At 45.1% G+C, this 18,481-nt stretch overlaps 1 protein-coding gene across 1 annotated transcript in view; it reads right to left on the reverse strand.

Moving 5' to 3' along the window:
• RASSF3 (Ras association domain family member 3) overlaps positions 1 to 14,331 on the reverse strand; it is a 48,063-nt gene extending 33,732 nt beyond the window's left edge. Inside the window, exon 1 of the mRNA XM_084513404.1 lies at positions 14,082 to 14,331. Within this exon, the coding sequence (XP_084369530.1) occupies positions 14,082 to 14,210 (129 nt within the window). The 5' untranslated portion in view covers positions 14,211 to 14,331. The remainder of the gene's footprint in view (positions 1 to 14,081) is intronic.
• Positions 14,332 to 18,481: the final 4,150 nt, after the last annotated feature.

Raw genomic sequence — 18,481 nt, forward strand, 5'->3', positions numbered from 1 at the left:
CTCATCAGGTGATGCTCTCCCTTTTGAAATGAGCAAAATAAATGATTAAACAGTCGGGGTCAACAGGCCCACATCTTTGTCACTAGAGAAAGGCAGAGGATTACACAGCCTGTCTTCTCTCCTAACACTGGTCCAACAGGAGAGCAGGTCCTCTGGCCCTGACGAGCTTCCTCTTCTCTCATTGTAGCTTCTTTTTCATTCACATTTCTCTTACATCTTTCATTCAGGAAAAGATGCTTCTTTTTTCCTGGAGCAGTAGTGATGTGCCAAAAAGCTGCCAAAAAGCTATATTTATGCTTGTGAAAACACCACTAATTGTCTTGCCATAACCAATAAAAGTCCAGAATAAGAAAGTAAAATCATGGCATGAAGTTGATTACTGTAATAATTACCACAGGCAGACAGTTTCAGCTGTACAACTTTTTTATGAATTGGCATGAAAACAGACAGTGATGATACTTTTGTCAAGCAGATTAATAAAGCCCTGCCAACTTCTCCCCAAACTGACAAGCAAGGGAACCTACCTGAAGTTTTCAAAGGCAAAAAAAAAAAGATGAGGAGACTCAATTTTCACTAATAGTTTTGTGCTTGCAGTGGGGAAAAAAAATAATTGCTTGATAGTGAAGTTATTCAAGGTACAGAAGGGTGCTAGGCAATAAAAAGCCACCTTTTGGTGTTGCATAACATTTAAAATGTATTTTAGTGCACTTAAAACAGTGCCCTCAACTTTACTCCTTAAATGGATGAACTGGCCTGTAAAACCTGTTATAGGGAACAATTAGGAGAGGATTCCAAAGCCACAGAAAATATGAAGAGCTAGAAATACCCAAATACATTTATTTCTGAAATCAGGAATCCGCAAGGCAATCCATGCTTTACATTGCAATCCTATTTGGTGCCCTACTTCATCACAGACTAAAGCAGAACCAATTTTTCCCGTTCAGTAAATTCTACTGCCTTCTCCTCACTTACCCCCTTGCAGTACCTCCTATTCATTTTAAACAAACAAACAGATTTTTCTACCTGCTGCTTACCTGAAGCATTTCTACCGAGCATCCAGTTAAGAAATCCGTCCCAACGCTCCAAGGCGTGCCTTGCCTGTGCCTTCTGCCGAGGCTCTTCCTCTGGGGGATCCCAAAGCACAGCTCCATGGGGCAAGCCAAGCCCAGACAGGGCTTCCCGAGGTCCCACCCTCACTGCCAGCCTCCCCAGCTGCACATTCCTGCACCCCCTCTTGCACCAGCGCTGCTCCTCGTGCAACCACACAGAGAGCTGGTTCGAGGAAGGCATTTGGCTTAAAACGAACTTAATTAACCTAAAGGTGCAGTGAAACCACACCCTCCACCTGAGTGATGGCAGCCATGCTCCGAGACAACCCTGGACCTGCCACATTTTGGGTGTGTTGTTGAGGTGTTACAGGACGCAATCAGCAGAAGGATGAGCTGCTCCATGACAATACTCCACGTCCTGTCCTGTGAGACATCATTTGTTCTTCTTGGTGTGTGGAGTGAATTTTGGAGACCAGAGAACTGGCAGCACCCTTTACAAAATGCCCCAAAAAAGAAGAGTACCATGTTCTACTGAAACATTTTGTGTATGTACATTTCAACAAAAGTAGAGCTGATATACTAGAAAGAAAATACTATATAGCGAATTACAGATAACCTGTGCTGACCAGAAGTCAGGGTTGGAAGACTTCTTTGTGCGAATGCATAACGAGCCATAAAACCCTACACAGACCGTGTGAAGAACAAAGAGAGAACAGAACAAGTGCTACCCAGGGATGTCTTGGCACGTGTTTGAAAGAAAATGGGATCTCATTCCAGCTCAAAGTTTCAGCAGGGCTTTGCCACCCTATTTCAAATTTTTTTGCTTACCTTTTAAGTACTGGGAACAGTCAGGTCAACATTTGGATTTCCCTAGGAAGGCGGTATCGAGGTTCTTTTAGCAGCATATACTGACGGGATGGGGAAGATTGAGAAAGGATCTCCAGAAATACCCAAACGAGCAGTTATTTCCCAAAGTTATTCCCAAAAGTTATTTCCCAAATCCAGAGAAAGGCACTGCATTTCTATTGACTGCCCCTACCATGTTGTAATGCTTCATGCCCACAAGATAATGAAATGCCAGTGCTCGTACCAACACTACTACTGTAATTATCCTCAAAATAATTAATGTCGCTCTGCTGCCTTTTGTCTCTGCCACAGTTACCACCAAATATTAAACACCTGCAGATGTTTGTTTGTTTCTCTCCTGTATCTTCCACATCTATCTCTCAAGATGAAAACATATTGGTTATTACTTGTATGAGCGAGATGTTAAACCCAGACATACCTCATGGAGCACCTGTCCCAAGTTCCTCCTGTAACGTTTTTACAACTGGATTGTGCACTAAAAGCTGTGTGACATATTACAAGATTTTTCTGCCATTAGCCATAAAAGCCTAGCTAAAACCAAGCTCATTTTAACACAGATCCCTGATTAATTTTGAGGTGGGGGGGAAAGCAAGGGTGGCATACTAGCATCTTTAAGCATGTGTTTCACCAAGCTGCTTCAGGAGCTATTTCCAGTTATGAATAACAAAGGAGTTTGACATCAACTTCATCTCTTACAGGAAAAATCACCGGGTGTATGACTTTATTATATGTAATATATATTAGAAATACCAGGCTATTTCTATTTTCACAGAACACGTCATTTTATCATCTTAAGAGGCAAACGCCTACTTCACTAAAGGTCTATTATCTTCACAGCTCAAAGCCGCATCTCCATCTTCCAGCAGTAACCGGAACTTCAGAAACGCCTCGGGGAAGAAATCACCAAATCATTAAAATCAAATATGCTTTGAAGAATGCTTGGGGTCTGTTTTAGTGGGTGGGGAAAGATGTTGCTTTTGATTTTTTTTTTTTTAATTAAATCAGCTGTGAGTTTTAAAGTTCAGAGCACCAGAAACTGCTTTGAAGTTTGGCTGCACATAATATCCACCTTTTAGCACGGCATAAACAATCATGTTCGCCCATCTTGAGATAAGCTTGGTATCATGTGAACACGCAACCGAATCAAAAGCAGCTGTCAACTCAGACAAACCCACCAAGTCTCTCCATAAAACAAAATAACCCGTGACATAATTAATCATATCTAATTATATTGTAATAAAAATATTTCCATAACTAGGCAGACACACGCTATAAACAGAGGGCAACGGGAAAGCTACTAAACTACTAAAGGCATTTTGTAATTTTTGCTCCATTGCAATGACTTGTGACTTACTTAAATCCCTTGCTGCTCCTACCAAGGCACATCTTAACACCTCCCAGTCTTGGGAGAAGCAGTGGAACAACAAACTGGGTATCTGAAATGCCAGAACTCTTCCTGCAATCACCACGTTAAAGGTCTTTGCCAGAACAGTCCCTAAAGCCCAGCAAGGGGAATGACCCATTTCAGAGTAACCCATTAAGGGCAGAAAATTAAGTTTTCCCTAGAATTCAACTCAGCAGGAGCAATGCTGCTGAGCAGAGGCTTTCATGCCCACAGTTGCCATTAGGACACCCAGCCATGGCAGCTGGAGAACAAACCAAAGACTCCTGATGCGAGTGAGCCAGAACAACGGGGTGCTGCCAACAACTTCATTGACTGAAAACCCAGCTCCCGAATTCACCCTGGGCACAGGTGAGCACAAAGTGTTTTGTGACAAAGCACAGGATTAGCCTCCCAAGGAAGCTCATTGTGATTCTGTGATCAAAGAGAAGTCAAACTGATCTGCATTGCACCACCTGCTACGTTTCACAAGAACTTGCTAGATTTTCTGACAGCTGGGCATTTCGATGTGGTCATTGTTTAACAGACAACTTAATTCCCAATCAGAACTTGAGAAAGGTGTATAGCAGGCATTATTTTCTCCGTATGTTATAACAAACCTGCTGTCACAATATCAAGGCAACCAGAAATGCCCCCTGATTTAACAAACGAAAGAGAAAATCCTGATGCAATGTGCTCTTCGAGCGTCCACGCCACTTTGTATTTGACATCCATTGACTTCAGAAGTGTCAGTGGTTTTCCTCTGTGCCTAAATGTCTGGAGTTTACTTAGGATAACGTGCATGCTGTGATCAGGCTTAAGATGGGGGAAACTGCCTATACCATGTGCTGCCTAATTAACGCCAAGCATAATCCAGAATTTAAGGTCTCACCATGCTAAGTACATCAGCTCTCTGCTTCATTTAACAGAAATTCAAGAATTCAGAACCAGGGTGACAAAAAAACTGAGATCCCACAGCCAAATCCACCTCAGGAAGTCCCCCTGCACACAGGCTTGAGCTAGTAATGAGGGCATTCTCCAGATTTGTCTATTTTTTAATAATACACTCTTTTCTCAAGAAAAAAAAAATGCAACTACAGCACGGAATTTAAAATCTTGTAGAAAATATTTTCTTTAGTCCACTTTAATTAAAACACGGTGGTTTTAGATAAGTTGTATTTTATTTTGCCAATAGTATTCTCTTTGAAAAGCTGTAACATACCTCCTACACAAATCAGGGACCAGCCAACGCTCAGGAGAGTGGATGACATGGTCAGCTGAACACTAATACCGTTTTTCAAATTCTATGAAAACAAACTTGTTCCCATGAAGGCCTAATCAGACCCAAAGCAATATTTTACAGCTGAGATAGGGAATGTTGAGAGAAGGTATTTAGATTTGTCAGCAATGCTGGTACAAACTACTGCAGTGCAAGTAAGTCTCATACTAAAGGGAAAAGGGAAAGTAAGTTGTACCCAAAAAAATAAAACAGGTTTTCACATGGCCAGGACCTTGAAGAAGGAAAAAAATAAACATCAGAGCATTATGCAGAGGAGTAATTCTTTTTATACTGTCAGTCATGAAGCCCTAAGAAAGAAACTTAGGGATGGCAATTCTTTCTTTATGCAATCCATTCAACTTCAGAGTCAATGGGGACAGAAAAACGCAGTTGTGATATCTCCTCACACTGCCATATGTACATAAGTTAAATCTCTTACCACTTTGCTGAATCAAATGATAGCTAAAGCAATACAACGGTATTCTAAAAACCACTTTCCCATGGAAATAACTAAATTGTATTAGGAAACATAAAAAGGTGCTCCAGTCTTTGAACTCTGCAATGGTCCAGCTCCATGGGAATACCTTTTCTAGCTACTGTGATCCCATCCTCTCCTATCCTGAGATCCACTTATCAGGATTTCTAACAGCAGTTAAACAGTTTTCATTACATAAAGAGTTGATTAAGACTCCTGTCATTAGTCATCACTCCACACTGCATATTCTTCGAATGGAAAAAAGGTGTGCTCTGAAGTTAAGAAATGGAGGGCCCCTGAATTCCAAGTTAAATATTTGGAATATATTTTAACCTGGCCTGCTAACTCATGCAAGTGCTACAAACTGTCCTTTCCATTATATTTCACGACCAAATCCACTCACAAAGCCTTGTATTTTTAAACACAGAAAACAAGGTTTGAGTTACAAGGGTACAGTTTATGTAGGAAAAAGCAATGCAGTGCTAAGTTAGACTCCGCGCAAGCTGGGAGCATCATGACAAGAGGAAGATTTCGTTAATGACAGATTAAGTTCTCATTTCTAAGTTCTCTTCTGTGGATTACATGGCAGTCTAACCACTGCTCACACCAGGCTGCCTGCACAAACGATGCCTCCATGGCTGTGCATTTGGTGTTCTTCCCGTGCCAGCCTTTGCATGCATGATGCAGCAATCTCTCCAAGCAGGAACTTTTGATTAAATTGTCCATTTGTCCCGCTTTTCTTTCAGCAGCAGGTAAGCATTTCTATTTATCATCCTGCAACAAACAGAGCGAGTCTTTCAGGCAGAAGTCTCCTTCCTCCCCAACTCCTTAACCATCAAATATGAATGCAACGCCTATCTCCAGCCTTCAGCTGCTAGGGCAAAACTGCCAGGTCCATGCATGGAGTGCTAAGGATTTCAGCAGTTTTGGGGAGCACCACCCATTTTGACACGTTGTCCCTGTGCTGTATCACAAAACAAAAATCCTTTACTTCAAGAAGTGTAAAAAGAGACAAACCTGTCTATGCCTATGTTACAGAATCTTTGCACATATCAGTAATAACCTATTAAAAATCATAATATAATAGTTCAAACTATATCTGTCACAAAGTTAGCTGACTTATGCCAATTTCAACAGCACTGGGCTTTGAACGTTCTCATTTATGGCACCGGACAAACAACGCAGGTCAGTTCTCCCATCACACAACACTCAACCACCACGTCTTTAGTCTTTCAAGCAGTGCCAAAGAACATGGCAGTTTCTGAATATATAAGCACTGGGTCGCGCTGAAATCCCCAGCGCAGTTGCTCGAGTTCACACAGCTTTCCCAGATGCTCCTCAGATGAACCGACTGCAAAGATACTTTGCAATTAAGTGATTAGCTCAGAACAAAAAGACTTCACAATCTCAGCTGCTGCATCTATAAGCGAACCCACTAAATCAAGCCCCCGGTGGACCAAACAGCAAGGTCAGCACATTTTGCTCTTGGTGAGCAGAATTCTTCAGCAGAGAGGAAGCCAGAAAAAAAAATAACAATAATAAAAAATAAAACTTCTAAACTAAACTCTTCCAAGCTGGCAGGCTAGTGTGACCCTATGCACATCTATAGGAAGTGACTGAGAGGAAGGTCTCCACAATAAAGGTTATGATCCGTCAGTAAAGGTGTTAAGCTACTTTTGCAGCATTAACAAATGCCATCTGTCCCAAACTTGTCTTCAAAAGGGACAAGCCAAATCGTGACACCCTCTGCTTCAGTGGAAATAAGATTAAGCACTTGCTTAGTTATTAAGCAACGTATCATCCTCAGCCAGAGCAGAATTTGATCTTCAGTTTTTGTCGTTACTAATCTGGCTTTAAAGAGATTGGGTACTGCAAATAGAAACCAGGGGGGCTGCGTTATGGGGAAACATACAGCACGGTCAGACCGTACGGCCAAGCACTTGAACACACCTAGGATGGAGCACAAGAAAAGCAACCCTAACTGTGGACAACAGGGATGACTATAAAAGATCACAGACAATAAATGTACTTTGTAATTTGCCCCCGAACAGAGAGCCCATGATTTTCTACTCTATTATTGTATATAATTTCTGAAAGAAATGCACTTGCAAACACCATTTTCCACAATTACGTAGTGTGAAGTCATCAGCATGTATTTGCCAGGTGAAGAGCGAGACGAAGCAGTGAATAACACCATGGTCAGCACTCCCAGGCAGGCAGCGCTGCCACCCGAGGCTCCCTCTGAGAGGCAGAGGAACCACTGCTGCTTTTACCACGATTTTCAGCACAGCACACATTCCTCTGTGCAAGGGAACACAAATTCCTCCCCAGCACACAAACGGATGAATAACTAGAAAATGATCTTAATTGCTACATGAATCACATGTGGCTACTTTACACAGCCAAACGTATGGCCACATAGGAAGTACTCTCCTCAAAACCGTCTGCAGTATTTCGTCAACCTTGCAGAAGAGTACACCAAAAAAAAAAAAAAAAAAAAAAAATGAAAGGAGCAATTACTCATCCCGAGTCAATTCATACCTGCCTACAGAAGCGTGCGTGCTTTATTACAGGCACCCAAGCAAATACAAAGCCATGACAATGGCGTAGTTAGGCAAGTGCTGGGCTGAGACTGGACTGGATGAAAGCACGCTGGGCTAGCTTTAGTCACACCAGGGCGTTCCCCTCAAGTCCGTGGGATATGCTGGTTTTATGACCTTTCCTGAAAGTTGGGCTCAAAAGGTACAGAACCGTCTCTGTGTAGAAATATAAAATATATATATATATTGTGTGTATATATATATATCATATTCATTATAAATATTACATATTTTATAATGAATATTTTAAATAATAGATGCTGTTTGTATGTAAATACACCTATATGTATTTTAAAGCACCATTATGTCTACCTGGGAGGAAAAGCAGAGCACGCATTGCACAGTCCTGGCCTGACGGGCACATCCTGCTGAAGTCAGCGGAGACTCAGCCGCCTGTCAGTAAGGGGAGAGTTTAACTGTGGAGATTTGTCACTCTGATTTATCTCTTCCTGACACTTACGTTGCTTGGCTTGGTTCACAAGTATATTGTCACTGGCAAATGCTGCATTACAGATCCATTGCTTCATCTGAAATCCTCTGTTAATCGGTTTACTCAGAGCTGTTAATCCAACACTGGTGCCACTGCCATTTCACACAAGGGACAATGTGCACCATCCAGTTTTACTTCATTTATTCTTCATATTTCTGCTCTTGCCATGGCTAAATATTAGCCATTAAGAACCTCTTTGGTTTTTCTGCTGTTTTTCTTATACACAGGTCTACAACTGAAATAAAAACTTACAGAAACGAGGTAGCAAATCTTCCCTTTCCTTCCTTAAATAACTGCTGGTTGTTTTGGTTTTAATCTACTTACTGTATTCAGATGATCCTGTGCTCAGTTGCTCTGCGGAGCATTTCCCTGAATTCACCAGACTCCCCAACTTAAACAAAATTCCTCACATCTTGCACATCCATTCAGATGTCTAAACAAGCCGAAGTCTAAATATTCCGGACCAGGAGGTACACAGGTCCCGATGCTTCCTGATGTCAGTAGAAGTTCAAAGCTCCAGCAGATCTGCTCTTAAATAAAGCCTCAGTTTTAACCCACATTCAATTACATTTCTGAAACCTGGATCTCCAAGCAGCCACACACAGCTGCTGCCCTCCCAAACTCAGGTGAATCACAGGCTTTTATTCCCCAAGGACAATGACAAAAAAATATAATCTTGTTTTTATCTGGTGATATTCAAATGAATGTCAGCAACTAAGCTGGCAGCACCTTCCTGGTGCTCTAAAACCTTATGTTGGCAGAGAAGAAACTGCTTGAGGCGTGCCTAATACAGTGTTAATACAACAGACTGAAGAAAAAAGTGAAAAGGGTCACCTAGCCTGGATAATACCTGCCAGTGCTGCTGTACAGGGGACGCTGAAATTGCTCAACTCGTGAGATGTCTCAGTGACTTTACCTCCTCCGGGGACAGTACAGCACGTTAAGCCATCTCTCCTGAACTTGTGTCTTAATTTGTGTGTTAGTAGTTCGCAGGAGCAAAACAAGGGCTGCGGGTTTGCTCTGGCAGTGACGCAGCCTTAAAGCAGGCACGATCTCTACCCGGCTCATTGCTCCGAGCCTCAACTTTCAAGTATTTTAGCTGCGACAATGTTTATCCCATAATATTCACCGACTGCCAAATGGATTAAAAAAAAAATAGAAAGAATGAAACACATTACTGGGTATTTTTAGCTTTATTTTTTAAATAAGCTTCGTGACTACACGTCAAACACAACCCCAACCTTTTTGGCTCTGAACAAAGCCTATAATTAGAAAGCTCGTTTGTTCTGGTCGTCAGGAGAGACATTTTCCCTGGGGAATGCCACGGAAAGGAAACCCAGAAAGAGTTGTAACGGCCAAACAAGATGAAACTTATTAATAATGGACATTGGTAACACAAAACTATGCTAACTGCACTTGAGTGGCTACAAACAGCATTTACCCGATTTCTTCCAAAATGGCATGCTTTTCCCTCTATTCTTCTAAATGAAATGCCTCAAGCCATTGTGCAACTTCACACTGGACAGACCTAAAAAAAGGGTTTCTGGACCCAGAAGTTGGCCTGTTTTTTCACACGGACACCAGCTCACCCAGAGCAAAACGCAAACCTCCTCATCTGACAGCGGAGCCGCCTTGCTGGGCTCGCAGGGACAGGACTTTCACCCACTGCCTCTTGCTCTCCCTTTACATTCCCTCTGCTCGTTTCTATCCAGCTTCCGTCTCCAGCTTTTTTATTAATTTCCTGTCCCACCCTCATCACCACACCTGCAAATCCCACTGAAACGCAGGCAACTCTGGCAAGGCAGGGGGCAGCGCATTAAAATGTGCGGTACCAGATGTGGGTGCAGGGGAAGGGCCCGAGAAGAAGGTATATAAACTGTAAAAACCCAGAGCAGAAAGGGGAAGAGAGAGGAGAAATTGGGCTTCAAAAGGGGAAGGACCAGCAGTGAACACAAGGCAAGCAGCATGGTCTGAGGAGCAGGAGGGAAGTGTGCATTTCTGGAAACCACCATGAGAAGCAGTGACATTTTTCTTGCAAACATCTCTAGAGTCCTGCGTGAAGTGGTGAAAAACACGACCCTCACAGCACTGCCTGCTCCTGAAGCAGCGTTTCTCCAAGCACCACCGTGTCCTCTCTCACAGGCCCCTCATGAGTAAGGGCACAGAGCTCTCACCTGGGGTGTCCCCGGGTGTTTCAGTGACCTGGATGGAAGACAGGAGCTCAGCATGGCTGGGACCGACCCAGAAGCCCAGGGCAGCGCCTGAAAAGCCCCTAAGCTGCGTAAGAAAGGAGGAGAAGTATCTCCAGGAGTTACATCAACACTACTCAAAGTGGGAGAGCATGGGGAACTGGCATGTGGAAGGGAAGTGCCGAAGAGGCGGGCAGGAAGACGCGCTTCCCTGCAGCACCCGGCAGGGCTTGCAGGGGCAGGCAGGGCTGTTTTCACTTTTCCTGAAAGGATGGGGGTGGGCGGGAGGAGGGAGAGGGGTCAGCTTTCAAAAGTTTGCAAAACATCTTTTGGTATTTTCTCTAGAGGGAATGGACCATTTCCAAAGGCCTGATCGTACAGCAGCACGGGTCTGATCTTGCTGCAGCCCATGCGCACGGCTAGCTTCACCGCACACGAACAGTGCCTAGCAGGTCAAAAACATTTGCAGTTCCTCCTTTCTCATTTAGTAAATGAGTCACTGCAAACATGAAACAGGGCCATGCAGAGCTAATCCAGCCCCAATGCTTGCATTTACAACAGCCACAGAAAGCACAACAAACCTTAAATAAAACTGAACAGCCAGGGATGCCACAAAGCAACCCGCGCTTTAGGCACTTTGCCCTCAGATTAAAGCACTGCTTGCTTAATTTTCCTTTCACAAGATCTTGCACCGACCTCATCATTTGTGTTAGAAAATTAGCATTGAGTCTCTTGCCTGATGAACCCCTGACTGCATTTACTTCTTTCCTCCCCCACGTTTTACTGTAGAAAAAAGGGCAAGGATGGAGTAGGTACAAGTCACCTATTGCCATGGTTACACGTTCAAAGGAGATTTTTACTGGGAAGGGGAAAAAGTCACTTGTATTTGAGGTGATACAGGCATGGTAATTCAAGTTTGAGATCTATCTGTTTCAAGTCTGTGTCTTTAACTGCGTGAAGCTACAAACATTGGATTGCTAACCCTAATTTGTCCCGGAAACAAAGAAAAAAAAAAGATTTGAGGAGGTGTGTGAGTCCACTGGACCCACTGAACTGCCAATAAAACAGAGCTCAGCAAGAGAGGACAGCAAACAGCACACCTCAGCCCCAAAACACCACGCTGCCTGTCATACACCACAATGATTTTCATGCTTCCCTCTTTTTAGAAGTGGTGGAGAGAGAGGAAGAGACAAATCTTTCAACACCCTGCAGACGATTAGGCTTCTTTGGCAAGGCCCAAAGGCACTATTACAAGATATTTACATTAGAATTGGTATCAATCCACTCATCCTGTCTCAGCTGTAGAAACTGTAATACGTAAGTAAGACCAGCCCGCCCCATTAAACAGGAGCCGAGATTTCATAGAGCTACTTCTCTTCTTTTCTTTGGAAATCTTTACAGAACAAGTCCAAAAGCTACCAGCATGTTTTTTTCCACAGGCACAGCCGCAAGATATAAGTTGTAACCACTTTTTTCCCCTTTTAGAAAAGGGGAAAGAGGGATTTAAGACAGAGAAGGGTAAAGTAATTGCCACCACTTTGTCTTCTGCAGGAAAAAAAAAAAGAAGAAAAAAAAAAACAGCCTGCAAAACTTGGTATCTGTATGGTTGAGAAAGACACAGAAACAATAACTAATAGCTCCCCTCTTTCCTCTTTGCTCAAGGGGACATAGTATGCATTTTTTGACTAAACCTCAAATACAAACCAAGAGTAACATCCTCATGCATACAAAGAGCCTTATTATGATTGTTATTGCTGGAAGGGGAAACTCACTCTTACTGGCCACATGACTGTTGAAATCTACATTCAGCATTGTTTGGGGGATTTTTTCTTTCTTCTGTAACTCGGCAGCACAGCGCAGCCGGCAATAACTTTACAACTCGAAACATTTAGCTGAGCGTTTCTGACGCTGCGGAGTCAGCAATATGGATGAATTTGTTCCAGGCTACCCAATATGTACTTAAGCACATACCCCGCAGCATCTTACCACACTATTCTTTTGGGAAACATTACTAGAGCAGAATATCAAGTTTTAGTTTTTTCCATCCCCCTTGACTGGGAACTTGAACATCACACACAGGGATTTACATGTTACCTAACTCGTGTTTAGTAAGACAACTCACGTCACAGCTTTACAAAGCAAAGACACGAGTATATTTTAGGATCTGAACCAAGACCTGGGCCCCATCACATTCCATAGTAGAACAACCACACAAAATACGGCAGCAGCTAGCTATCTGTTCACACAGTACTGAGACACCACGGTCTTCCTCAGCAAGCAGAAGAAACTTTACTGTAGTCTTTTAATAATTAGTGGGGACTTATAAGAAGGATGGAGAAAGACTTTTTACAAGGGTTTGCAGCAATAGGACAAGGGCTAATGGTTTTAAAATAAAAGAGGGGAGATTTAGATTCTACGTTATGAGGAAATTCTTTACTCAGAGAGTGGTGGATGCCCCATCCCTGGAGGTGTTCAAGGCCAGGCTGGATGGGGCTTTGGGCAGCCTGGTCTGGTGGGAGGTGTCCCTGCCCATGGCAGGGGGTTGGAGCTGGGTGGGCTTTAAGGCCCCTTCCAACCCAAACCATTCTGTGATTCTCTATATGGGCCAGATGGGGGCCAACCATGGCCAACCAGATCAGAAGACGGAGGTCAAGGATGCTTGGCAGGACTTGCCAGCTTCCAGTCACCGGGATTCACAGGAAGGTGAAAAGCAAAATGGATGAGAAAGCGACGGCCTTGAGGAAAGGTGCAGCAAGAAGTGTCCTGGGGAGGCAGCACCGACCTGGTGAGGCACTGGCCCCGGGTCTGTTTGCACAAGGCGCCCGGCTCAGGTGTAGGCACAGGGTGCGCCCAGGCTCTCTGCCAAACTCTGCAAAGGGAAGCAAAGCTCAAGAAAGCTCCGTGCACTTCCTTGAATGGGAGCAGGAGTTTCCTGGGGGGTGGCCGGAGGGCTGAAGTTTTAAGCAAATCACAGACGGGGAAAAAGTCAGAGAACCTCGGAGAAACAAAAACTAAGGTCGGCTTTCTGCAGCACAACATAACCTAGAGGAAGGGCTGGGGGCAATAATGAGTCTGGAAGCTTAGACAAGTTTATAACGTAGTCTCCATGGTTGTAGACCAATGCAGTGAGGAAAACAAACACGGAGTTTGTACAGGGAAGTAAACGCCGATCAGACACAGGTCACAGCAGGGGAAGGAGCCAGCACAGGGAGCACAGGCTTGGTAGCCTACAGCTTCTGAACACCAAACCCATCTCCAGAATGGGATCCTGTGCTTGGGGAAGGGAAAAACGAGAGGGCCCGGGCTGTTTCAGCTACAGAGGCACCAGGTTCACCCCCGCTGCTTTCGCTCCCGCTCCCTGACAGGAGCCCGACCCATTTTGTGCTCCTGAAGCCAGTCCTGCTCCTGCCCAGCACACCAGCACTGCTCACCCCGCCTGCAGCCCTACAGCTCGTCCCCTACAGCCCCAACACCGACCACAGAAAACCTTGGGAGTTGTTTTTTTTTTGTTGTTGTTGCTCAGCTTTTAATCGCTTCTTCACCCCAAACACCCCTCGCAGCCCATCTGCGGAGCCCGGACGCTTAAACCAAGTCTCTGTAAGGCGGCGGGGGCCCCTCCCCGCCAGCAGGAGAGGCTGCCAGCCTCCAGAAAGCGCCGCGGACACGAAGGGGAGGGCAGCAAAGGGCAGCAAAGGGCAGCCCCAGGGCGCGGGCAGGGGCCGTGGGGCGCCACGTGGAGCCCGGCACTTACTTGCGGGGCGGCGCGGGTCTTGCCCGGCGGCCTCCTGAAGAAGGAGGTGCGGGCGGTGAAGAAGAACTCCTCGGACTCCTCCTCCTCCAGGCTGCTGTAGCCGCTGCTCATGCTGCTGCTCCAGGTCATCGGCGGCTGCCGCCGGTGCTGCTGGTGCTGGTGGTGCTGCTGGGGCCCGGCGGCGGAGAGCCCAGTGCCGGCCGCCGCATGGGGCCCCGCCGCTGCCGCTCCTCTCCCAGCGCCGCCGGGCCCGGGGAGCAGCAGCAGCAGGAGGAGGAGGAGGAGGAGGAGCCGCTGTGGAGGCCTCTCCCTCCCTTCCTGCAGCACAAGTTTCCGCGGGGCAGCGCCGCTCCAAGCCCCAGCAGCCGCCGACGCCTCCTCCCGGCCGGCCCTGCGGGACGGGGGGGATCCGCCCGGCCCCGGAGGCATCCCCCGCGCGTCGGTGCTCGGGGCTGGAGGGAGGCGAGAGCCCAGGGGCGGGCTGGAGGTGGCTGAAGTCCCGCCACCGTCACAGAATCACAGAATTATCTTGGTTGGAAGAGACCTCAAGATCACCGAGTCCAACCTCTGACCTAACACTAACAGTCCCCACCAAACCTTACCCCTAAGCTCTACATCTAAACATCTTTTAAAGACTTCCAGGGGTGGTGACTCCACCACTTCCCTGGGCAGCCCGTTCCGATGCCTCACAACCCTCTCAGTAAAGAAGTTCTTCCTAATATCCAACATAAAACACCCCTGGCACAACTTTAGCCCATTCCCCCTCATCCTGTCACCATGTACATGGGAGAACAGACCAACCCCCACCTCGCTATAGCGTCCTTTAAGGTACCTATAAAGACTGATAAGGTCGCCCAAGCGCTTCTCGGCCCCCTCAGCGTGTTGATCGCAGTGTAATAAACGCAGCTAATAAATAATTGTAACAATTGCCGAATAATTGCCTTTCTTGCTTTATTCCCCCGGTGAAATTTGAGTTCAGACTTTGCAAGCAGTGCCTGAGCAGCAGTAACCCGGCGGGGATGGGCGCGCAGACCTCGGGCAGGAGGAATGCATGGCCCCGGGACGCGATGAGCAGCGATGCCTGTGAGGACTCGGCAGAGATGAGATAAGCGCAGGGATGGCAGGAATATCCAGAACCGCGGCTGGAAAATGTGTTTTAAAAATACAGGAGTTCTGGGACGGCGCAGGGCATAAATCAAGCTCGGTTACTGGCGGGGGAAGTGGCAGACAATGCCCGAAGGCCACGTCGCTCCGTAATTACCTGTTTCAGGGCTTCTCATATCTTCCATTAATTTATCTAGCGCTGGTCGCTGTCAGAGACAGGATACTGGCTTTAAGGTACAGCTTCCTAAGCCCACACAGCTGCCCAAAAAAGCAGGCTTGCCTTTCCTGCAGGCCTTCAGCCCTGCAGTCCCAGCGCCTGCCCCATGCTGGTGATCCCATAGGGGAACAGACGTGAGTCACGAACATGGCCTGGAGTGGGGTCTGCAGCCGAGGCAGGGCTGGCTGCACCTCTTGGCAGCAGCTCGGCCTTGGGTTAGTTTAAATGAGTGTGAAAGTGTGTTTTTGCCAAGCCCTGGTCTGCTCCAGCGCTTCGGCTCCCGTGGCCTTGGCACTTGGCCATGGATGCGGCTGGGATGCCATTGGCTGACGGCTCCTTTCCCTCTTCCCCTGTCCCCATCATGCTGGCCCTTCTCAAACTCCTCGCCAGCTGCGTGCGGCTGATCCAGTCCCCATGGCCCAGTGGGGTCAGTTAGGTGCTCTTCCCATGCTGTTATGCCGTACACATTGATCAAATCACCTCAGCACCAGCAAAACAACTCAAGCCCAGCGCTAAAAGCAGTTAGTCTGGCTGGGGGTGCTGAATCCTTACTATCTCGTCAACTCGTATTGGTCTTTGTATTGAGTTTGGCATCTGGCATATTAGAACATAGCACAGCTTTTAAAAACAACTAATTAAGTTTAAGAGTGTAGATGTGAATGTGTCAGATCCTGAGCCTGCTTGTTGGCACTGGAAAGCTCCACGGTATTCAAGATAGCTTTGAGTTGAATGCCAAGTTACTTGAATGTAACTGGTATTAAAATGCTTGCTTTAAACAAATGAGCTTTGTGCTATCTGGCTTGCTGAGACCAGACCCATGCCAAAAGGCAGTCCCACTAGGGATCTGCTGGACTTGCCTCTGAACCTGTCCAAAACCCACTGACCCCAGTTTTTGGACCTTTGGGGTGTAAGGCCCCTAACTATGATCATGATCAAGGTGAAGGTTTTAAGTGAGTTGGGTGCACTGCAGGACAAGATTTCTGTTTTCCATATACAAAGGTGTTTTTAAATGTTATCCACTGGCACACTTGACCGACACCCCAGCAACAAAAGGCATTGTGTGCATAGCCTGTTTGCTTAGCCACCGCCTCAAAACCCATCGTGTGTGGGTGGACTGTCGAGCTTGCAATACGGATTGTTGAGACAATAATCTGCCGCAAGGGAGCTTCAGTCCATCTGTGCAGTATCAGTTGCAAGTCCTGGGCTCCAATTTATATGCTCTCGGGCAGCAGGGCGTGACATTCACCTTGTCTGTGAAGCATTGTTTCTGTTGATGACACTGGAAGATTTACAGTGCAGTTTTCTCCAGCTGCAGTGAAAACTGTGAGGGGGAAATACATATAAGTTCTTTTTTGATATATCTTCGTATATGAATTCACTCCTCAAATAGAGCTCAGTTTTTAAGCCTACTAATTTTGACAGTGCCCTCTTATTTTTTTTTTTTCAGATGTGACACTGAATCAAAAAATTCATATGACGGTCCAAGCAGAAGTGATGCCTTTCAAATTTGAGTTGCTTGGTGCTTGCAATAATGTATGCAAATCCTATCAAGTATTTTGCAAGACTGCTACTTGAAAATTAATTGGTTTCTACTGTACAGGTATATTTCTTGTAATGAATTTTAAATTAATCCAGGTGATCTCAGTTTGCAGAACTGTCATTTCAGTATAGTGCTTTCTAGTCATAGCTAAAAGACTCAACATACAGAAGCATAAATATGACCCCACAGACTGCATTATTAGGACAGTAATTCAGCTTAATGAAGCTCAGATAAAATCTGCTAATTTATCAGGCCTATGTTTTATTTAGAACAGCACCAACAATCACAGATTGTCCTCCTTAAGCACATCAATATGTTGTCACTTGATATGCTACTGTCTGGGCCACTTTAAACACCACCTGCATTATAATCAATGCCATATACCCACTAAAACTTCCAGAAGCTTTAAAATGAGAAATAAGTCCTCCTTAGGCATCTACTTTCAGCTTCCATCTCTCCAAGGTTATTGTCCTTTTACATTGCAGTATGGACTGGGTGGATGTTAAGCATCAAGGCTTTCTAACTGGGAGCTGGAGGGGGGTCTGTCTTCTGCTGGTGGGACTCGAAGGCCAGGTAACACCCTGATGCATGGTTACACTTCCCCCATGGATTTTACTGTTCCCAAACTACTCAGTCCATTTTTAAGGTCTCTCCCTAGATGAGTACTTTTCCACTTTCTCAAAAGGATTTCTTGATCTTACTTAGGTATGATTCTTCCAAGGCTCTTTGTTTGCTTATTAGGTGCTGCACAGAAACCTGTAGACTACAAGCCTTGGATTATTTTCAGCCCCCTCTGACAGGCCTCTTAAATAGTCAACCAAAGAAATAATGCTGCATGTTGTAAACAACGACAGCCAGGTCTCAAGATAAAGTTTGTAAGAAGGTTTTTGAATGCATGCTTGTTCTTAAGGAGAATTAATGAAGCATTAGGTAAAAATAATGAAGTTAGAAGCCAAGAAACGTGGCACAGGAGAGAGATTTAAAACACAGACAAGCACGATGAAGCTCTCGATCGCTCATTCCAAGAAATAATTCAATTGAGTGAGAAATTAAGCTGGCAATCAGCTACCATATGATCACAAAGACAGCTGGCAAGAGGATGAAGATGCTTTTTATTGAAATGAACAATGAAGTTCAAGTAGCAAGCAGTGCTAAAGATGCACCTGTGAAGAAAACAAGACAAAATGTTTTTTGTTTATTTAACGAAGCTTGGTGACGCAGGTTGAATGTCAGAATGTTTTTAAACTCTAACCCATTCAAGCCACTTGAAAGTGGTGACTCAAGTAATACAACCAAAAATAGTAATGGGCACTCTGTGTTCCAAAACACAATTCATGTGGATAAAATATTAACAAAAAGCAATCACAGGTGAGTATAACCTGAGTGATAAACAATTATTTGTTATGTAAGAGGAAAAACAATATTTAGTATCACTACTACATTCAAGGATAAAATTCAGCTTTAAGATACTTTGTAGTTTTGGGGAGTCGGTTTAGAGAAATGAAACATTGGGTATAGCTTTCAGAAATTGGAAATTAA

Source organism: Aythya ferina (genome assembly GCF_964211825.1).
Source record: "Aythya ferina genome assembly, chromosome: 1".
Classification (NCBI taxonomy): Eukaryota; Metazoa; Chordata; class Aves; order Anseriformes; family Anatidae; genus Aythya; species Aythya ferina.